General features: G+C 38.7%; 1 protein-coding gene across 16 annotated transcripts in view; it reads right to left on the bottom strand.

Annotated features, from left to right (window-relative positions):
- The window catches only part of LOC117432042 (neuron navigator 2), a 179,897-nt gene that overhangs the window by 68,542 nt on the left and 87,591 nt on the right, over positions 1–23,764 (bottom strand). For 14 of the 16 annotated variants that reach the window (XM_059002531.1, XM_059002534.1, XM_059002519.1 and 11 more), the window contains 6 exons: positions 16,282–16,399; positions 14,022–14,074; positions 6,421–6,493; positions 5,539–5,794; positions 4,762–4,830; positions 3,129–3,280 (listed from right to left, as the gene is read on the bottom strand). In XM_059002531.1, coding sequence (XP_058858514.1) covers positions 3,129–3,280; positions 4,762–4,830; positions 5,539–5,794; positions 6,421–6,493; positions 14,022–14,074; positions 16,282–16,399 — 721 coding nt within the window. The remainder of the gene's footprint in view (positions 1–3,128; positions 3,281–4,761; positions 4,831–5,538; positions 5,795–6,420; positions 6,494–14,021; positions 14,075–16,281; positions 16,400–23,764) is intronic. The other 2 variants (XM_059002525.1, XM_059002533.1) reach the window with 1 other exon arrangement.

Genomic DNA, 23,764 nt, shown 5'->3' with positions numbered 1-23,764 from the left:
AGTGTGTATGAATTTGTCGCTTATTTAACACAGATTAACCAAACGGCAGATTTTACAAGTAGATTGCAACAGTGATCTAGATATGTGCCGAGGGGTGCTCATAACTTTGAAGTATATTCCCGAGTCGTTTTCGCTTCTTACCGAGTGAGGCAGTGTACAGCTCAGACCATACGAAGTTAAGCTTATGAATTGGGAAGGTTCCAGAATAAGCCAATGTAACCAACCTCCCTGTGGTACTGTTTACCATGAAGGGCGGATAGAAGTGATCCAGGTAGTGTGTCATTAGCAGTATAAATAAATAACCCTTGTTAAGCTGGGAACTCCCCTATTTAAAAATCCGAACGTCAGTACACATTCCAGAACTTCAGGTGTTTTGATGGAATGCATTTTGAAATTCAAAACTACGAAACAGATGCATGAAGCTTGCATTCGCAAAAGGGAACAGGAGAGAAGCCACCCGGCTCAGTTGTAATAGAAAGGGGCTTTTCCCCAGAGAGGTAGGGAAATCTGCATCTTCTGCCCCATTGATATCCGTTTTCCTATTGGCTGGAAAAGGAATGCTCAAGCTGAACACTGGCTTTCAGCTCCACCAGCGAGTCAGAGAGTAACTTGTCTTAGCAGCACATTCTTGATGGAGAGCGGACAATAGCATGCTATATTATAGTGATATTTATATAAATCAACAACTATCATAAAAGTCAGAGTAGTTTGGAAGGTGGAGAAAAAATACCTAATAACCTAAATGCCTGTACATTAATTAATATAGTTTGTACAGAGGTAGGGAGTGTAAATTGACCGGTTCCATTCATTTATAAATCAATTTTAAAAAGAAACCATGTTACAACACTGGCAAAACATTTTTTGCAGCCGTGTTTGTTCTCACGACGGGAATGAGAAATGGTGTCATCCAAGACTAACACAGTGATAAGAAGAGGATTGATTTTCTGCATTCAAGGTCTCCTCATGAGTTTGCTTAGTCCCACAGAGCTGTGTTTGGTTCTCTTTGTGATTGTTGAACTTTGACACGCAGTGCTCTGACACAACACAAATCAACATTGGAGCTAATATTTAACTTTGGTTGTACCACGTGGGTTTATTAGACTTTTTTTTTTAATTGTTTGCTCTATAAAATTTCAAAAACTACCAGGCGGCCATCTTGGATTTACCAAATGTCTTGGATGTACTATTCTCTTACATGAAGTACAGTTGAAGCTTAACAGAAAATCATAATATTGTTATATAAAAGATACAGAAATATAGAACTAAAAAAAAATCACATAAACCCATCTTGTGCTTTTCTGTAAGCAAGAGGAATCAATACAACACCTTTATTGTTATAGATAATATGTTACAATTACCAGTATATAGATTCACTTGTTAAATATATATTTTTCTACTGAGAATCAAACTAAAATTAAAATACTTCCTCTTACAACTGTTGCCCTCTACTGGTGTTAAGACTAGACACTCCTGATGAGAGATTTAGCATATTTTATTTAGCATATATTATTGCTCCAATATACTGTACAAGCCACTGCATGATGAAAAGAGTTGTTCTTTAATAAAGTGACTTTCCTGTACTCTCTACTATCAACATATAACTTCCATAAATCAAACTAGTTTGGAAGGTGGAAAAATTGAATAACCTAAAACTAAAACATGAAAATCAGGGCCTACTAAATACAGCAATACCTGGTTGCTCTCACTAAGAACTAAGTTAAATATCAAATCAATACTGATAACCAGTAGAGTATTTAAGAGCTTTAACCATGCCTTTAAAAAGTATATACATCAGACAAAAGGATATAGTGTAACTAAAACATAATTTCAATTATATTGAAACAGGTCAAGCAGGTCCAACAGTTTATTTTACGATCCATGTTTGTATTTTATACTGTGTGCAAACCTACTACTTCCAACATGCCCTAAATCCACTATACCTTACCTTAACATAAGCACTCTGTCCAGAGGTCTTTACCGTGAAAGAATACAATGGATGGGCTTCATTCTGTATATCAAGTGTATAACCTATGAGGTCTGCCTAGTCACATTCTCAGAAACGAGGTCATTTGTACCCTTGTGGTAAAGTCTATTAATGTTCTGAAATAGCAGTCATTGTGAATAAATCATAAACACCAACTGCATCTGTTAAGCACGGCCTTCCTCCCAGCATTCCTCCATGAGCCATGAAACATCATTTTTGCGGGTTGAAAATACACCAAAATAATACATTTAAAAACAAAACAAAAAACAACCCGTCAATAAAGCATTAATCCCAGTACGTGACCCTAAAGCAAGCCCTTTATCATGTTGGTGTGAAACAGATTTCCACAGAATAAAACATGTGAAGTAACATAACTGCATCAAGAAGGTTGATGAGCACTAATCTATTCTGGTCACAGTCCAAATTCAACACATATTGGAGACATCTCATCTGGGTCCATGATTCATTTACTGCTGGCCCTCCTACACAAACTGATCTTTAAAACAACAAAATGAAAAGCCATGTTTCACTGGTGCCACACTGATTGATAAATCTAGCAGCAATCTAAACTCCTTGTACATAGCAAGGTGTCTGCCCTTACATTTTGCATTTTAAATAAAGAATGCAAATATCTGTGCTGTTTATTTTAGAAAAAAAAAAAAACTGGGCTGTACCCGTTTATGCAGACACTGTCTCAGTAAAGATAAAATTACCATCGAGCTGGCCTTTAAAATGCCAATACACATGTTTAAGTTACTGTTCTACGTGATGTTGGACCTCAATCTGTCAATATTTATTTTTACTGCAACATTAAAGTAAGAATGAACTTGGAGCACTTTAAATTGGAGTACTTAATTACAATGCAATTACATGGAGACTGCATATTAAGTAATTGTAAAAGCTAGAATAAAAATGAGAGGCTGTCACAAAATTATTCTCTGCTTATCAAAAAAAAAAAAAACCCACAGACTTATCCCTGTTTTATCCCAGTTTGTACAAAGGCCATTTCAATTAAGCATGAGTTCACTATGGTTCAACAGGCTTTCTTCTTACTTAGGCATTTTTTTAAAAACCAATTTCCAAGATTTTTAAATTTGCACAGTAGTCTGTTACTGTGCAGTTTAATGCCACAGCTGGGACCCACCTTTCTCTTGGCTGCTTGCTGGAGGCAGGTGTGCTGGCTTAGATTTGTCACAGTTGTTGAAGCTCTGGCTGCGTCGGTTGTTGGCACTGACAGATCCACGGGTCTTGGTCTCGCTGCCCGCAGCTGACATCCTCGTGGAGGGGCCTGGAAGCCTGCAGCAAACAAAGAAAATGAGACCATGTACTGTAAAGCATGTTGCTGTTTTCAGGGTGTGTTCCATAAAAGTAGTACAATTATCACTCAGTTTTGAGAACTCTGCAAATCATCTCTGATTGCTGTTAATGCAGAACAGCATCGGCTATTTGTAATGGGTGATTGAAACATCAGAAGACCAATCCCAAATACAGTGTTGACCATGACAGAATCAAACTAAAGCAGCAGTTTGACTAAATCAGATGATAAGCCTGACATTTCTACCACAGTTCAATGCTCTTAGCTCCCCCATGCTATCTAATCCAAGTTCCTGTCAGAAGTGAATGGCAATACTTATGTATTCCAAGCCTGAACACAGGTTTTCTGAATTACAAATTCCAACTCAGGAATATCAAGTCTTGACATCCACATAAGCGGATTATGGTATTTTAATACCCGGGTGGGGGGTTTACGTCGGCCAGGGTGTCCTTGGTTCACCGCGCACCAGCGACCCCTGTAGTCTGGCCAGGCGCCTGCGGGCTTGCCTGTAAGCTGCCCGGAGCTGCATCGTCCTCCGACACTGTAGCTCCCAGGCGGCTGCATGGCGAGTCTGCAGTATAAAAAGAAGCGGTCGGCTGACAGCACACGCTTCGGAGGACAGCGTATGTTCGTCTTCGCCACTCCCAAGTCAGCACAGGGGTGGTAGCGGTGAGCCGAGCTTCAATAATAATTGGTTATTCTAAATTGGAAGAAAATAAAAAATAAATTGCCAACTACTAAATCTTTTTAAAGAAAAAAAAAAAAAAAAAAAAGCCTTACATTGATGCTGCACAATATCCATGGTTGACTGCTGTAAAAACCAGACAACACGCTTTAAAAACAAGGCCATAATGCACTTGTGGGTTCAGGATACCTCTCAGAACTAGGGACAAAATATTATCCATATAAATGCAAGCCTGGGCAAATGAGCTTACCTTATGATCATATAGACTAGAACTACTATAGCTTCCTACAGTATGTACAATGTTTTGTCATTTAAAATTAAGAATGTAAAGACGATACACTAAAACGGATGTACTATCTGCTGTTGATGCATCTTGACATCAGGTGGTGGTATTCCCTTATTATATTTCTTCACAGCACTGAAGGCCCTGTTACAAAAATGTGTTATGTTACAGTGAAAGTTCTCAACAACAATTTAGCGGAATATACAGAACGACAAGGCATGATTACATCTTAAGATGTCCTTATATTGACACCACAGCTACACTTCACAACACCAAAAGTGGGAAATGCATCTTAAAATGAAAAGGATATCCATGCACACATCAAAACATCAAACACTGCAGGAGCCAAGTGTAATACAATCTAAAACACAGGCAGGTGACTTGCACAGGAGAACGGAAAGTGCTTTCCAAGCAGCTGGAATTCATGAGCAAGAACAAAGGTGTTGGCCCCAAGCAAGCAGTTAGAAGCGTAAGGCGCAAGCAAGACAGCTGACCTAGATGATTTTTTCGGACCAAGGGTAAACCTGAGCAGTTTACTTTGAGATGAATCCTTGGATGGTATACTGTACGATAAAAAAGAGGAAACAGACAGAGAGCGAGAGAGAGAGAGAGGTATAAATAAGAAAAAAGGAAAATGTTAAAGACAAAAGTTTATGAAAATTAGAGTTGACGGGGATATTCCCCTTGATCTCCTAAAGCACACCAGTGCAGAAATGTATAGAAAACAGCGAAGCAACGGTATGGAATGTAAGTGGCAGACAGAATGAACAGTTACCATGTTACCACCATTATGATGTAATACATTTCACACTTCTGAGCTACGTCATAACTATAAAACAAAACAAAAATCAATAATAAAGATTGAAAAATACTAAAACGAAACTGTTAGTAAGTTCCTACACAAAGCGTTTCAATGAGAAGTCTTTGTCATTTTCAGAGCTCAGTAGAAGTAAAATAGTTTTTCCGTGTGGTTTAAATCAATCTGTGCATGCACCACATTTACAGCCGTATAAAAGAGACACATGACCTTGCTCTGGGGGTACAATATAAATAAATACAATACGAATCTTTACATCCACCAAAATATGGACCATTTAGTACACAACCTGTATACCTGTAAAAATTGACGTAAAACTGCAACCACAATTCTTACTGCAGTGACACACAGATACAGTTTGATTCAACATGCACAGTTCTTCTGTGCTCAGAGCCTTTTGTAATCAGTAGATGGATAGATACCATTAGGAAGGCAGTATAGAAAGTCCTCTAACCTTGACTGCATTTCTGCTTGTGCTTTTTGCTGCTGTAGCGTTGCTTGTGGATGTGGCTGGCACTGCGCTGGGGGCTGGTGGTGGGGTGCAGCTTGCCCGTGTTGAGGGTGCCCAGTTTGGCTCTGGTGCTGGTGGTGCAGCTGCTGCTGTTGGTGTGATGGCTGTTTCTGTGCTGCCTGTGTCTGCTGCTGCTGCTTGTAGCGAGACAGGCTGAAGAAAAGCCCCAAAATGGCCTTCAGGTTTCCATTTCTGATTTCTGAAAACAAAAGTTAAATCACACATTTTGTTTAGTAGTGGCAGCACTTCTTTTTAATGAAGACATCTGCTTATAGTGAACAACTAATAAACAGTTAAGACTGAAAAACACTGGCCTATACCATATAACATTCAAATGCAGCTTTTTTTTAAATCTCAAAATGTATACAGTTTCAGCATCTACAAAAACGCATTGCATTTCCCTGTCCAATTTGGTCTTTGTGGAGTAAAGGATTACAATGTATACAGTAGTATTATACAAAATTCAAAATATTAGCTTACCGGTACTTAAGTTTTCCTAGTGGCTTCCTAGAATGATGACTGCAGTAACCCCATGATGAAAACACTAGGCTTCATTAAATCCTGGCACACCTACGTGCCAAGATGCTAAAAGGTTTGCTATTGAACTTTGCTACGAAGACCACATTATGTCTGCTTTTGTTAAGTAAATAGACAAGGCTTATCACCAACTTATCCCACCGCATCTACAGCTGGGAAGGTCCAACTAGATTAGACTCTGCTATTAAAGGATTAGTATGGGCACAGTTACGCGGAGAACTCATTTACTTTTAAGAATAAAACAAAAGGCACGAAATACAAGTTAAATTATCGAGCTGGCTGACTTACCTTCTGCAGACAGACCCTGGATGTTAACACCTTTGGCTGCCAGGAAACTCAGGCAGGCGTCAATATTTTCAATCTGCAAAAACAAAATGAGAAATATACTAAAAGCCTCTCTATATGTATCCCTGGATTCTGACAGCTTGTTCTATGATCTACCAAGTTTCATAGCATGTGGAAAAGGTATCCAGGGGGATATTAAATGTATTTTTTAGTTTCTTACACAGTACAATAAGGTCATACTTTATTCATAAATAATTATTTGTTTATCAGACAGGTGCTATTTTTTTCTATTTACAATTCAGGCTTTATTTGTTTCAAAAGATACCTGCACGTGACAAAAAGACAAAAAAAACCCCCACAACAACAACAACAACAACATGCATAAAAAGGTATAGACTTTCTTTATCAAGCTTTCTATTTACATGCTGGTTGTTGCTAGGTTACACTAGGTTCATGACCCAGCTGCTACATCTTTTATGTTGCTAGTCAAATGCAGCTTAGCAAAGGAATGGCGGGGCACAGTTCAGTCTATATGTAAACAATAAAACTGCTTCTAAATATACAGGAGTAGGAGTCTTATCAGAATAGGGTCAATCATAAATAGGGACCTAACCCTAGGTTGGCAGAGAAACACGTGGGTGAGTCACTGTAGATAGTAATACAATTACGTATACTGTATTTAGTTGTAAGACTTCATCCTTTTGTAAACAGCGAGACTTCAGGTTCAGTTTTCACACAAAAGAACCAAATTTGAGTTGAACTGTAGTAGCACTAGAGTGGCTCACAACGGTCTTTAGAAGACACAAAGATAAACACTCATTTAGATTTAGAAATATTAATTCAAAATGACAGACGTTTCAAATTAGAAGTCGTTTTCAATGCTTTTGAAATATTTTATATCAAAAGAAACCACACCAAAGAAAACCACAGCAGCTACTCCACCTAGAAAGCCAGACCATTCCAAAGTTGTGTATATTTGATACAGGTGTAATGTCAAACTGCCATCCGTGGATTACTTCACAGATACAGATTCTCTTTTTCATGCATTCCATGGTACTTCTGGTCAAGTGTGTATCTTGCTATACAGTGCTCCCTCACTATAACGCGCGTCTCGAGGGACACACAATATGAGCGTTATCTTCAGTTCAGATACTGTATCAAAAGGAAAAGACAGAAACGGAAGTTGTTTACAGAACACCGGTACTGTATTTACTGTAGAAATATTGCATGAATCACTAGTATAGGGAATTGGGGGACCTACTGTAGGAGCGTTATATCCGAGAACCTTATAGCGAGGGAGCACTGTAGTAACAATATAAAGAAGGGTGACCAAGAATGCTACAGAGACAAGTTGCAAGAGACCCACATATTTGAGTTGCTGGCAGCTGTTTATTCAACATGCTTGCTGAGTTCACAGGAAAAGCAAAACCAAACATTTCTTGGCATCTCTAGCATGCTCCACTCAGAATTCCTTGCCTTCCAGAAATAACTAAAGTGTTTCTGGTCCTAACCATTTCATGAAAAACACATTTATTTTTTTAATCAAACAATCTGTCCCAGCATAGTGTTATCAAAGGAAATAATTGTACAGTACTGTATTTTTAAAACATAGTTCATTGTCGCTTAGTCAACTGTCTGAATAATCCTTTATGAATTTTAATCAAAACATCAATCCAATAAAAGAGATATGCAAGATGTATTTGTTTAGTAATACTTTTAATGCAGCATTTGCATTTAATACAGAAAGAACAGATGCATCTAAAGTTCAAGATCCCAGCTCTTTCACAGCTCTTGCAACAAGAAGCATGCTCATCAGGAATCCCTCTTTGACCCAAACATACGTTACTGTGTGTATTAAACAATCACCCTACTTAAAGGAGTTGACCAGTTCTTGTTACTGTATTTACAGCAATGTTCGTTTCTTGCTTGAATATTTTGCACTGAAGGAGGCTTGCATATTCTTATCTTTTTTTTATTTGCAATGACGCAGACAGTAACTAGGAACAGTATTACTTTATGGTGTATGTAAGCTACGTAAAACAAATATTTGCAGAGGTTACCAAGACTATTCTTTTGTGATGAGAACTGGAAAATTCAATATGAAATGATGTTAAATGTGCTGTCACTTGTGAAGGAATCCGGCATTACAGGGTGTCATTTGCTCAAAATAATAAGTTACTGTCACTGAATGTCAATGGAGAAAGTGTGCTGTCACAGTACATCACTCAAAGGAAAGTGGCATAGGGTGTTGCAAGCTTCAAATCAGATTATATATGTGCATCTCACCACAGCAGAAAGGTTAAGGTGCAAACTTACAAAGTCAACTGCACAGCAACGTGCTGTATTATAAATAAATGACATCACTAGGAACAGAAATGAGACGTTAGAAGTTATGCCATCATACAATGTGCTTAATATCATTTGCTGCTAGACACAGTGATCTCTGATTATTGTACTTGATCATAATATATATAAACCATAAGCTACAGTATGCAAAAAAACACAAAATGAAACGTATAAAACAATTCTCAATTAGAGCTACTCATGGAAACACAACTAAACATACCTCATTCAGCTACTTCTGTATCAACACTGACTGAATGAAAACCAAACATCATGTGTATAACAAAGCTTCAGGAATCAGAGAGGCAGGAATCTTTCTTTTGCTCCAGGTACTGTACTTACCAAACCATACAATAGCTTTAATTCAGTGAAGACATTGTTTCTAAATAAGCCAGCTCCACAACAAGGGAATAAACAACAGCAACCAGGGTCCAATATCCAAATCAGAACAAACACTGTGCACTGTGCACAATTACAGCATGAGGTCCTTTAGTGACGCCAAGACTGGGCTACACCTGTGCTTGCACTGTATCTACATCAATAGTGACTTGCATAATGCACACCAATCCTCCTACAGCACCAGGTGTTTCTGTTTAAAAAGCATATTGCTGTGTATTGTAATAAATGAAAGAAACAGGCGCATAAAAGGGAGTAAAGTTTGAAACGTGGCTGGACAGGTTTCCCCCCCCCCCCCGCCCCCCCGTGTTTAAAAAATAAATAAATAAATAAATAACATTTTAAACTATAAAACCTACCTCATCCTTCCTTCTCAAGATGCACTGTTGGACACACCATGCTGTTTTTACACTATTGTCTGGCAAAGTAATGAAATGCCTGATTGTCAGCCAATCTCTTGTAAGTACGGATCATGTTTTAAAGAATTTATTTGCAAAAACAGATAGTTCCTTGCTCTCCGAGGTCGATGTAAAAGAAGATTTTGACCTGACGGGACATTTAGGTTTACTAAAACATGTGATTGCTGTACTGCTTTGAGAGAGAGAGAGAGAGAGAGAGAGAGAGAGAGAGAGAGAGAGAGAGAGAGAGAGAGAGGAGGAGAAGAGATGGCTACAACCAAACAGCTTGTCCTCCCTGAGAACATCTCTTACACCCTGCAATAGGTATTAGGACCTTTGTGATCACTTTGAAGTCCCAAACAATAGTGATGCGATTGCAAAGCTAGGTTACACGCCAACAGTAGCTTAATGCTAATAGAGCATGTTTTCCTGTGTGTTTTAGCACTTGGTACTGTTTGTCACGGTTCAAACATGTAAATGCCAATGGTTTTCTCCCAGGTATCTATAAAGTTTTCATTCAAATGACAGCAGGAACCTGTGTAAAATAATACTCATAATACAAATAATACAATACAAATACAAATAATACATAATACAAATATTGTAAGGCAGTTGGTACTGCCTTACAGTATTTATAAATCCATTATCTTAAAGAATACATAGAGTAAACATCTGAAGTTGGATGCAAAAGTAAAAAACTACCTTCCTCATGTAAAGGAGATCTTGCTGTAGGACTAAAAGCACTTGACATACTGCAGTATGTGTAGACTGCATGTGGTCAATGTAATGCAGAACTGGGCTTTGTTTTTTATTACTTGCATCTATCAGAGTTTACAAAAGATGCATCAGTAATCAAATTAAAATGTCAAATCACTTTTATTACACCCGATCAGCACAAGACTAATTGCTCTTTTCAAATCGACTTAAGCTTGCTGTACAGGTGGTTGCCATAATAAAGCATAACACTTCTCCAGATTTATGTTTTTCTAGACATACCACACACATATTACTATACACAGACCTACTCTAACTATAAAAAAGCACATCTATAATACCTTCTCAGAGGAGTGCATTATAGGTGTATCGTGATTGAATATTGTATACAGAAGTACTGGGATAAACCATTTTATTTGTATAATTATTTTAAAAGGCAGAAAGTCTTTGGACTCAGCAGGTAATGTTTACAGTATTTAACATTGGCCTTGATTGAGATTATTATTCTAATGCTTCTGCATGTGCCCATAGGCCGACAACAGAATTATGAAAAGTATTTACAAATAGAAATGACTGAAGTGATGCCGTATTGCTTATTGCAATTTTTAGGGTATCTGCAATATTTACTGCTGACCATTTTTCAAAGTGCAAGTCGTATAATTTACAGGGCTGAGGTAAACAGCTACAATTAAGTTTTCAACATGCCCAGCAATTTTACAGCTTGATTGTGTCGATTAAAATGTATCTGGTGTGTTTTGAGCCGAATACCAAAAATTTGCATAATAGCCATTTTGCAGCTGCTTGGTCATCATTCCTGCTTCCTTTTTTCCCCCTCCGTGTATTTCTCAGTGAACCTTAACATGCTACTTACACAGCTGGATATTAAACTGCCAGAGCTGTTAGTAAATGGGTGCTCTGACTTGCTAAATGACCTCCAAATGGAAACAGAGCGTTTTGTTTAGCCACATGAGATTCAAATATTGTAACTACTGACTGGAATATCAAAAGGACAGAGGCAGCCTTTTAATAAACAAACTGGAAAGACTCGACATAATTGGCCTGTAATGGTTTCTTGCTAATTAATACTTGCAATTAAAATGGCATGCTGCTATACTTGAGCGGAATAAATGAATAGCATGAAGGTTTGGATACACTTATCTCCTGTCCCTGAAAACTATTACGGCAATGTGGCTCAAACTGTATTTAACTCGCCATTAAGCAGTTTATTGTCTGACCACTAGAAAGGAGATTTCTCTGAGCCATGGTTCATTTAGAAGGTTTCAGAATCCTGGGATAACTTCTGCTTAACGCACTATTATGTGAAAGATGCATTGATTATTACAGTAGTGATTTATGCCTTGGTGTGTCAGTCTTCATAAACACATCTAAAGACATGCAACTGCAGGAAGAAAAATACCTGGTGTTTACTGCAGATTATTGTTTTAAAATTGCTATTTCCAAAACTAAAACTGCTTTTACATTTTCAAAACATGTTCAATAGAAAAGAACACGGCAATATATATACAAACACATACATATAATTATATATATATATATATATATATATATATATATATATATATATTGTGAGGAAGTAGGTGGAGTGAGACAGCAGGGAGGGGGTTAATCCTCCCTGCATAAAAGAAACATGTGAGAATGCACATTTGTTTGATTGTTTAATTGTTTTATTAGTAATGATTATCCGCACCTGAGCGTTATTGGGCAGTATAAAAGTAAAGCAGTTAGTCTGCTCGGGGCTGCTGAGGAGAGGGAGGCAGAGAAGGTGCTCTGCTTCCGTGCAGTCAGAGTGCAAGTGCTGGGTTAAACCGGTGTGGTTTTGGGTTTATGTTAGCAGGTAAACGGCTTAGCCGTCCTGCAAGTTAGTGAGGGAAAAAACCTTGTGTAGTAAGTGCTCCAAGAGGAGCTAGGTGTTTATTTTGTGTGTGTTTGTTTTATTTTTGTGTTCATTAAAATATAGCGCGTCAGCGCTTCAAAACGCCATTTCTGAGTCCTGGGTCGTATTCTTAAAGGGGCAACGAACCCGAGTGGGTCAAGTTCTTTACATATGGTACCAGAAGTGTGGGCGCCCCTACGACCCAGTAAAAGGAAAAATGGATTTTAAGGAACTGATCGAGGAAATTAAGAGAAACACCGCTGCTCAAGTGGAGCAGACCAAGAAGTGGAGAGTGGAGCTAGGGCTGCCGGAGCCGGAGCCTACAGAGCTGGACCTGCTGCTCCAGAAATGGGAGGTAGAGCAGCTGTTCCGAGAGCCCAGAGGGGAGGAGCCGCCGCTTCCGGAGCCCAGAGGGGAGGAGCCGGAGCCCGCGGAGGAGGTGGAAAGCATACCTCCACCACAGCCCCGACCACCACCCCTACAGTCCAGTTCGGCGCCGCTGCGTCCAGTCCCTCACCCCTTGCTCCGGGACACCCTGCCGGTCTTCCTGGACCTCCCTGTGCTGGACCTGGAGCCCAGGGGTCTGCAGCACTGGCCACAGCTCTGCCCCTGGTTACCTGCTCCGCTCTCCCCGAGCACCCAGACGTCGCTGGGCTGCTGCCAGACGTCGCTGTCGCTCCCCCTGTTCGCTGCTTCGCTCCCCCTGGGTGGTCGGGCATCACTGCGCCAGTCCCCAGGGGAAGACCTGTGTCCACTGCGGCATCCTCCAGTGCCCCGGCCTACGCGTCGGTCGGCCCTGTTAGCCCGGTGGGGTCCCGTGTCGCCGGTTTGCGGTCCCTTCCTGGCAGCGCCGAAAGAACCGACCCATCCTCAAGCCCGCCCGTGGAAGAGGGCGGCAATGGACATTGCTGGACTTGAGGCTGGGTGGTTGTGTTTTAGGGGAGGAGGTGGCCGTCTCGTGGCCTGTGTCTTGAAAAGACAAGGGGGGGGATGTGTGAGGAAGTAGGTGGAGTGAGACAGCAGGGAGGGGGTTAATCCTCCCTGCATAAAAGAAACATGTGAGAATGCACATTTGTTTGATTGTTTAATTGTTTTATTAGTAATGATTATCCGCACCTGAGCGTTATTGGGCAGTATAAAAGTAAAGCAGTTAGTCTGCTCGGGGCTGCTGAGGAGAGGGAGGCAGAGAAGGTGCTCTGCTTCCGTGCAGTCAGAGTGCAAGTGCTGGGTTAAACCGGTGTGGTTTTGGGTTTATGTTAGCAGGTAAACGGCTTAGCCGTCCTGCAAGTTAGTGAGGGAAAAAACCTTGTGTAGTAAGTGCTCCAAGAGGAGCTAGGTGTTTATTTTGTGTGTGTTTGTTTTATTTTTGTGTTCATTAAAATATAGCGCGTCAGCGCTTCAAAACGCCATTTCTGAGTCCTGGGTCGTATTCTTAAAGGGGCAACGAACCCGAGTGGGTCAAGTTCTTTACAATATATATATATATATATATATATATATATATATATATATATATATATATATATATACACACACACATTATCAAATGCTATTTTTATACTGTCAGTGTCTGCCCTTTCTGTAACCCCTGAGCAGTTTTAGTTCATTTGCATGTTATAGTGCTGCATTGCAAATAGCTTATTTATTAAAATTAGATTTGGTTTTTGAAAACGTCACACAAAAGGGTCACTATTTTTTTTTTTACAGAATAGATGCAAATGTCTCAAATGAATACAGTACAACCCCTTTCTTAAATTCTAATGAAATCTTGATAAACTAAATTACACTTCTTTTTTTTTTCCCCACAAACATGAAAAACAGAAAAAGCGTATATGAATGAAAAGCGGAACCCCACTCACCATCTGAGACCGACTCTTCGGACAGCCATTGATATCTTCAATCTTCTCATTTGCTGGAAAGGGAAAAGAAAATAAGACAACTTTTCTTTACAAATGTCTTCAGCGACAGTGCCTCTCTCAGCTATTCCAAAAACTGAAGTGAAAGACCTGTTGCTACACAAGCCTGAAGAAACCAGTGCCCTACATACATGAAATCCAATGATATCCAAGCAAACGTGAGAAACCCCGAGACTCAACACAAAACGTGTTGGGATATTGTCATGGGCTGTCCCTGCCCAGCCCACAGCAGCTGAAACAAGGTCCTGTACTAAAAGCAGACAACTGTGTCGACAGCACCTCTTCAAGTGGTAGGACAGCAACTCACGCACTTCATTGGTGCTGCTTGGTCAGGTAAAATGAAATTGATTCCGACACCTAGAGTATAAAATGAATATCCCTGCGGTCTAATGATCTGTAATGATGCCACACTGCCTGAATGGAGACATCCACAAGGCAAGCTACGAACGTGGTTTAATATCTGCTGCTGCCAAAATAATTTCGGATACAGTGGATACATTTGCTTTCTCATATTGCCTGCTGGCACGTGCTGTCTGCATTCAAGGAAGGTGGCCTACGAAGACCCCCTTGGAACTGCAGCTGACCAACTGCACAGGACATATGTAGGGGGGAGACGAGACAATATAAACAGGTGACAGCTTCTGCTACAGTTACTGTGTTTTTAAAAGTAGTAAGCTTTATTACAAGGCCTTGAATGGACTAGCGCTTAGTTATCCGTTGACCCCATACATGTCTAAATCACAATCTTAGATCACAGAATGGGGGTTGTTGGTTATTCATACAATGAAAATGGGAGGAAGGGCTTTTTGTTATAAAGCTCTCAAATTATGGAATGATTTGCCCATTTTTGGTGAGGGAAGCTGGGACTTTAAAAACTAATTTTTTATAAAATGTGGTGCTTTTTTTTTTTTTTTTTTTTTTTTTTTTAAACCCAAAGCTTTTAATATTATTTCATATTTATTTTTACTGCTGTTCTATTGTGTTGCGTGTTTTTTTTTTTTTTTTTTTTTTTACTAGGGAAGTCTACGAAGTGAGTTCATGTGATCTCAAAAGATTTCCTAATCCACACACACACACACACACACACACACACACACTTGCTGGCTGTCATTCAAAGAAGCATGGGAGGCATACAAACTGAACTAATCTGCCCCCTGAGAGTGCAAGCGGTCCCTCCAGGACAGTACTGAGGTGCACAGTGTGGGGAATATAGGCCTGTCACTATCACCTAACCCAGTACTGTAACTAACCTAGACTGAGGTCCCGTTAGGTTATCAATTCAGGAAAAGTGTAAAAAGTGCTTTGGTTTTACATATGTTGAATGTCACATACAAAAGGTAACTCAATACTATAGCAAGCTTAACTGAAAAAAACTAAATGAGCTATGGTCATATGGTCACCACATCAATCAATACATTGTTAATAAGGAAACGTTTTCCCTCCCTGGTTCTAACCAGAGCGTTGCCTGCCCATACTACCCCTGCTGGCTTCAGTACTGTAGCAGTTGGGCTTCAGGGTAAATTGGGTGGTATAATATTTCATGACGTCTCCTGTAAAAAGCAGTGAAAACACAGATGGAAGCCACATGAGGCGTCCCAAGCAAGTGTAGTCAGCTGTTGGGGGTCTAAACATGTTTTCTCTGAAATCAACACCAACATTCACCTTATTTCTGTGCATTGTTGCTGTCTGGGGGTGGGACGTGATAGAATGTCTGGTTTGACCTTGATCTAGACCCAATTCTTTGATGTGGTTTAATAGACCACCACATTTTTTAAACTGAATGCAGTATTTAACATCTGTGTCTGGGTGTTTGTTAGTTTTGTGGTTAGAAATCAGTACAGTACAGCAGGTCAGTAACATGTCTCGTGTTGATTTTTGCATGCTGTGCATCTATTGAGTATATACAGTACCAACATAGAAAAAATATACAAGGAGTTTTGAGAATTCAAAAAGTCCAATGTCATTTTAAATTGCTTACAAAAAGCAGCCAGCTTGCTTGCATCAAAATACAAAATAACACTTTCCAAAAGCAGTTAGAGTATACCGTGCATAACAATTACCACGCTGTAAAAAAAACAATGCAAGTGATTTGACATATACGGTAAATAAAAATCTATGACCATTGGTAGCTGATGTATGTTATAGTGCTGTATTAACTAAAACTTAATTTTAAAAAGTATTTTAAAAAGGTCCACTCACTTACCTACAACCTGTATGATCTCCGCCAACAGCACCCCATCTGTGACATCTTGCTGCAAGTCCTTAATGAGCCGCTTGTGGCCTGACTTTGCCAGATAGTGGTTGGCCCAATCAGTGTAAATCTGTAGAACAAAGAAACAAAAAACCGTTGGTCCTCGTCTGACAAAGAAAAAGTTGCAGTACAGTAACAAGCTATACCGTTTAAAAGTGCAAGTTTTACTATGAAACAATGATGGGCTTTTTAGAGAGAAAAAGTATAAAAGCAAGCTTGCTTCTCCTCAGCTGGAACTAGCATGTTGGCGTGGGATTCAAATCCAAGGCATTGTGTACAAGTCCTGTATTCAGGCTCCGATGGTGCTTCTTACAAACGAGGAGTCTGACATCAGAGTTTAAGACAGACAGACCCTTCACAGGCCTGAAGAGCCTGAATGGAGCATCAGACAAGCGTCTGAATAATGTGAATATCTTTGTTTATAATTGGGTGTTCAGCGGCTTTGCCATCATATCAGCATCTCATTATCAGGGGCCTGTATGCAAACCCGAAAAAACTCCACTGCTAAAGAATTTATGAGGAGATTATACAGTATTGTTAACTAAAACTGCTCTGCTGTTTCTGTATGCCAGCAAAGTTTATCTGAAGTGTGAACATCACATTTATTTTTACCAGGGGGTGCATGAAGAATATTAATGCCACGTGAAATTTTACTGAAAATGTACTGTAGCTTACATTATATACATAGGGTATTGAAATCATTACTGCTCTACAGCACATCAGTCATAAGACTTCTGAAGCTTTTAGTGGTTCCAATATAAAAAAAAAAAACATTTATGAGCATTTCATCCTCGCGTGCATTTAAATATGAATTTGTAAACATATGTCCATGTGTTTCAAACAAGACCCATGGGCCAAGTGGAAGCATTAAAAAAAAAACTAGACTATAGACCTACTCCCAAAGGAATTGTTTTTTATCTTTGTCATTGCTGTTGTCAGCAAGTGTTGTGTTGGTATATTGTGCTCCACTAATTAAAAATGTGTCATTGAACTGTTTGTTAAAATTCTAAGAAGGTCAACTTCCATTGAACATCTACAATGCTCCAGTGATGTCCAGTAGGGGTTTCTTTTATTGGCATCACTTTTAAAATCTACTGTATACTATTTTGAACACATTTTTCCAAGATCACTGAACTGCAGCAAAATACATCCCGTGGCAGGAAAGCGTGTAATTTGTGGTACAAGTCAACCACGAAAACCTATTGTATTACTCACAGGAATGATTCATTGCTTTAAATGACTATAAACAACAGGTGCACGTCTTTTTTTTTTTTTTTTTTTAAACATCAAACATAAACCAGCCTTACTTTCAAGTACATTAATGTTTGTAGTGAATCTTGAAATGGTTACACAACATTACACACAGTTGGATGTAATGGTCAGGGGAACCATTGAATGGTACTGTGTAGTCTTGCTTATTGTGCAACACATTTGCTCAAAAACTATTGTACAGTCGTCAGCTACTGGAAGAATATATAGGCTAAGGTCTTTTTAAAAACCGGGCATGACTTTGAACTGTACCCTACATTGTTTACCCCCACATAAATCATGACATTTCCTTCAATATGCTGCTTGCCCATCAGGCTGTAGTTGTCAGATGCTTTTGGGGATTTAAAAATCAAAAGGGATAAGAAGCTGATAGCAATGAAATTCACATACTTGTAAGCTGTGAGTTTATTGTCCAGTTACTGAAACTCAGGTTAAATCATTAATTTTCTTACATAAAGTAAGCACAACTATATTTGTTAATAGATCCATACATAATTTAAAATTAAAAGGTACGTAACAAGTTATACTGTACATCCCCACAACATACAGTACACCAATACGGGGAAACACAAAAATAAAAATGTTCACTGTGAACATTCACAATACAAAAACATATTTTTTGACCACAGATGTAATCTGGCTGCCAGATCTCGGCCAATACATTGGAAAACTCAAATCTGTTCTCCTTTCAGCTAAATACAGTAAAGCAACAGAAACGAATACGTTACACGGGGGTCATCTTTCTGGAACATAAGATTTGTCATTCAGCTGTCAAGAAGACGTGAATCACCTTCTAAATCAATACCACCCCCCTGCTCCAGTGATCAAATGTGAAAACAGCATGAATCATCAGCACATGAGCAGTCAGTCGAGCAAGCGGGCTGCATTAACAATTACTACAAACTGAATGCATTTCAATAGCCTTTCATTTCTAACCACATAACATGCTTTTGCCATTGCCTTGGAAAACAGTACAATGCCTTTCCTATTCTGTGTGATGTATTAATCATTAACCTTGCATGCCTGTTCAATAACAGTCAATGCCTCATACTTCTGGTAAATTCAAAATAAAGCTGTTTTGCTCTTACTGGATTTGTCTCAATGTCCACATTTTAATCCTACTTTCTAAAAGGACTCGCTACATGTTGTGAATATTACAATAAGTTCCTATTCTTGAGCATGCTTTAAAATGTAGGGCTCTCTCTACAGCAGTATTTTCATCAGTTTTCAGGTGTCCCCCTTGGCTCATCCACTGTAATTTGCAACAGTCCTTGTATATTAGTAACAGATGAACAATAGTGACAACAGGTTCTAAAGATTAGTAGTTTTCTGCAGCAGTGCACACATACGTTACCTAGAATTTTAGGATTGAGCTACAATGGGAAAAAAAGCATGATCTGAACATAATTTTGATATTTTATTTAAACATCATGTAAATCAAAGAATCTTCAAAATTATATCGCATAAGTCTACCGGAAGCCAGAATAGTAGTATAGGATTTCATGTTCGATTTCGAAATGTCACATTTTTAATTTTTAATTAACGTAACATTATTCAGCAAGTGTCATGCGACTATGAAGCAAAATTAGTTAATTATATAGGGTGATGCTATAGCTGTACAATATATGTAATACTGCACTAATTGTATGTTTGTTTGTAGTAACTTCATGGCACACCGCAAATTAATACATTAACAGCTTCAACAACAAATATTTAAGCCTACACTCAAGGAATTTATACTGTAGCTAAGCAGCAATGGTAACTATAAAAGCTCGGCACAGCATTTCTGGACTTTTATAATACAGTAGCTCACCAATGCTTGGTTCACATTAAACATCATGGGGTTAGTTAAAGGATTTTAACTTTCACAAGCATTCTGTACAGTACTACAGTATATTCTACTGCAGTTCAAAGCTGCAGTACAATCTTATTTTAGAACATGTTGCGATAACAACTGTTAGAAGTACCCGGGAATGCCTCCTGTGTACTCATAGAAAAATATAGAAAAACATTAAAATCCTTTCCCCCTGGGTTTGGCTCCCAGACCATTTCAGTGCAATATGAACAGTAACTACGGTATATATAAAAATAATAATAATAATAATAATAATAATAATAATAATAATAATAATAATAATAATAATAATACAGGGGACAGACAAGTAGCCCATAAAGCCGTTTAAAAATAAATGTTAATAAAAAAAAATAAAAAAAATAAAAAGACACATTAAAAAAATAAACACAGCTTTACTCAAGCCTTGCCTAAAAGAACAAGTCAAACACCTGATGGGCTTTCGTTACTGTATGTCTATATTAAGATACTGAATCTCAAAATGCAACTACATGCCTATTTCATTACTGAAACCTATAATGTACCTCCTGCAATTGTACTGTATCACAACAGACAGTTAATAAGAAATCTCCTTACCGTTTTATAGTGCTCACCAGAGAAAGCACTGTTCCCCCGCAATGGAACCCTAAGGCCCATGTTTACTGCCATCCTTAACCCCTAGAAGTGCATCCGAAGTGCTGGTTCTCACACAAGGGGGGTGTGTACAGCAGAGTGGTGATTTACACTGGAACGTGGGGACTTCGCAGTTAAATTTAGCCATGCTCTCTCAGCCCTCCCCAAATTCTTTGCACACTAGGAATGACATCTTATTACTCCCAGCAATGTCTACTAGTGAGCCCACCCTGACTCAGCCCTCCTATCTCCTGAAACTACCATGTTAACTCTCCACTCCCCTTCAAGGTACACAAAAGTTCAGGCACAGACAAATGTAAACAGGATTAATCTATTCTTAGAGTTTATTGCCTTGTTAAACTCAACACCTGGTAAATAAAGATTAAGTTCACATTTGTATGGGTTTGATAACCACTTAAAACACTAGGGAAATAAAATAGACTGCCACTGTACTCGAATACACAAAGGGCAGAATTCTACAGTATTTATGTTGTGTTGTGTTCTAACAGTAGGCAAGTCAGCAGTTTCTTAAGCCGTCATAAAAGTACTTTAACACTGCTTATTAAGAACAATTACAGAGCCCCAAAACTATTTTATAATTAGATTTTTATAACCAGGTTTCTATAATACAGTACAGAACAATACGCTGATGTGGGTTTTACAAAGAAAGAAAAATAAAACACACGCAACACCACACACACACAAACCCCACATGAAAAGCATGCATGTTTCTATAACCGTGCACACAAGGCTTGCCTACCAAGTCCTGAAGAAGCTACATTTCTGTTTGCTATGGCATGTATATGCGTCGGTCCAGACTGCAAAACTAACCATGCGGGCAGACCGTTCTTGAGCTCTTGAATGACTTCCCTGTACAGCAATGACTGGGAGTCTAGCTGTAAAACCCCAAGGAAACTCAACCTGTACAGCCCAGCAATTACATGTCCTGTCAAACCACTGGAAAGAAGCACCTTCTCCTCCCTGATGCAGGAGGCTCAATGAGTGATCTCCAGTGTTCTGCAAATGTATCTCACCATTCTAAACTAAACAAGGTCACACTGTATTTATTATGCAATTTTGTTGATTACTGCAGACAAATTAAAACACGTGGCACACAAAACGCACCCAAAAAAATAAATAAATAATATATATATATATATTCGAGTAAAGAATGAACAAGATTCAAGTTGCAGGAGTTGGACAGCTGTAGATTTAAAAAAAATATTTATTTGTATGTACAATATTAAAATCTTAGGTTACATTTTAAATAAAGTACATTTCTCAAAGCAGGAAATCTTGAACACTTTCTTAAAAGGACACTGATCTTTAATATCTGCCAGAAGACAAAGACTGTGTGTTTATTCCAGGCCTGTCCTTCCATCAATCAATATGTTAACATGGGATCCATTCTTGAATAAAGGTGTGAGAAGGAAATGACAGAAGATATCAAGTTAATGATTAGAGAATCATCTTCAAATATAACTGACAAGATAATTGACCAAGCACAAAAAACAAACAAGACAGGGCATTGTGTTCTATGCAGTCTAACTCACTCCTATACATTATTGATCCCAAGTTACTAAAGCAAGGTAAGGGGCAGTATTTGCCTTGGCTTATCCCCATCCTGAAGTGACCAAAAACCCTCTGTAGATGGTGGACTATTTATTTAACACACTTGCACACTCTTTACAATCATTATGGTATATAATATGTATTGTAGATTTTGCATCCCTTCTATGGCCAATACTCCAAACCAAACTACAGTACAGCTGCATCCTATCAACAGGGTCATATGACAATTCCCTTCATAACACTGAATGAAGTGCTGAATTAATTTCAACAGAAGCCTTCGATCTAATCTAATAATCCTGTGGTTAGCCATATGGCCCCCAGATGTCTGCTACACTTTATCTAACTGATGTTTCTCTAAATTCAATTGTTATGCTGTATACAGTCTCACTTACCTTCTCAATGCCTCTAGCTTTCACGTCCCCATCCCACCAAAATACATTAACCCTTGATGCGAATTGCTTTCAAAAGCAAGGAAAGCTCTTTGTAAACATACGTTTCTATAGAAGGGATATACTGTCGGTTGCGTATAAATGAGAAGATGCAGCAGAAGAAACAACGTAGCTTTCAAGCACAGTGTGCAGGCAGTACATACAGTGTGTGGGGTCAATGAAAAGTGAACTGCTTGTCCTGTAGGCCATTCAAAATACATGCAGCCTTTCTGCTGTGGTGGACTAACAGCACCAAAATAACTGACTGTAATAGTGGCCTTGTTGGATAAAGAAGTGTGGAAAAATTAACAGTGTACTTTTTTTTTTTTTTTGGATGATTTTAGCAAGCAGTGTCAGAAATTATGCTTTAGGATTAGGGGAAAGTCTCTTTAAAAACTTTTAAAGAGACAAAATGTGAAGTTCTGAACTTCCTCCTTTAAAAACCTCACAGCTTTTTAGACTTGCCACCATACACTAGGCCGTCACTGCAAGAACACCAGTAGAAATACTAAACCTAGTACCAAGCCGGTATACAGAAAATGTAGTATTCACTTCGATTCAGTTCCAAGTCAATTGTCAAGTTTACCATGGGTGTCTCCCTGGCTTTGGCACTGAACAAAAGCAATTGAATAAAGAAACTAGCTTGCTCTTCAAAAGTCTTGAATTAACATCCAGTACCTGACATCTGTTAAGGGTTAGTATGGTATAAATTTTCCACACCACAGGAGTTCTACAGATGCCCAATGGATATACTTAATGCATAGATATTCCTGAATTGTTACAGTCCAATATTAGGTGTCACGCACTGTTTAATATAAAAAGAGACAAGGGTCAGGGTGTAATCAATTACTGCAGGACAGTTGTTGAGGTAGTGACCTGTGGATACCAGGCACCTTACAGCACAACACTCCACTAATTATGTTAGAACAGAAGAACTTTAGAAGCTTGCTGTTCTAGGTAATAAATCTCCTGGATTAATAAGTGAAATACAGATGATCAGAACACTAGGCATTTAATTCAGAAAACATTAAAATTAAAAAAAAAAAATTCTAGCAACTGCACACCTTCTTTCAGCCATCCTACTATGTACTATAATGTAGTGTATAATACATAGCAACAAGCAAAACACTGGCTGAATAGTGCTATTAATGCTCAGAGTTTAATAAATAAAAAAGAGCTTGACACAGGCTAGCAACAACAAGATACATCAAAATGGCTATTAGTTAGTAGCAAGTCACAATTTTGAACTGTGAATGCTCTATTTCAAGTCTTTGTACTGTAGCTTTGTAAACATTTCTCTGAGACCTAATAGCTGAACAGCTGACATTACAAAAACTCAGTACAGCAAATCAACAATAAATCTTTAGTCATCTAATCAATCAGGAGCCACAGGCTAAAAAGAACAGTACTATGAACTTTTAGCCTACGATAAAATAGAAATGTAGCCCATTTATTTCCAAGGAAAAAAATGTAAATCGCAGCACAAAACTGATGTGCAGCATTATTTCTATTGGCATACCATAATGTAGTTCACTTTGTGGTTCCCCCCCCCCCCCCCCAACTAGATTCCATATGGTCGTTTACCCTGCTGTTTATTTTACTAATGCTTCAAACCTGTTCCGATATGTCTGTCCTTTAGGGGGGGAATGCACAGTGGTCCAAGATATGAATCTTGTGTGCAAGATGTTTTGTGTATCATTCA

Source organism: Acipenser ruthenus, chromosome 27 (genome assembly GCF_902713425.1).
Source record: "Acipenser ruthenus chromosome 27, fAciRut3.2 maternal haplotype, whole genome shotgun sequence".
Taxonomy (NCBI): Eukaryota; Metazoa; Chordata; class Actinopteri; order Acipenseriformes; family Acipenseridae; genus Acipenser; species Acipenser ruthenus.
The sequence above is the reverse complement of the archived record's forward strand: the minus strand, read 5'-3'. Positions and strand labels throughout refer to the sequence as shown.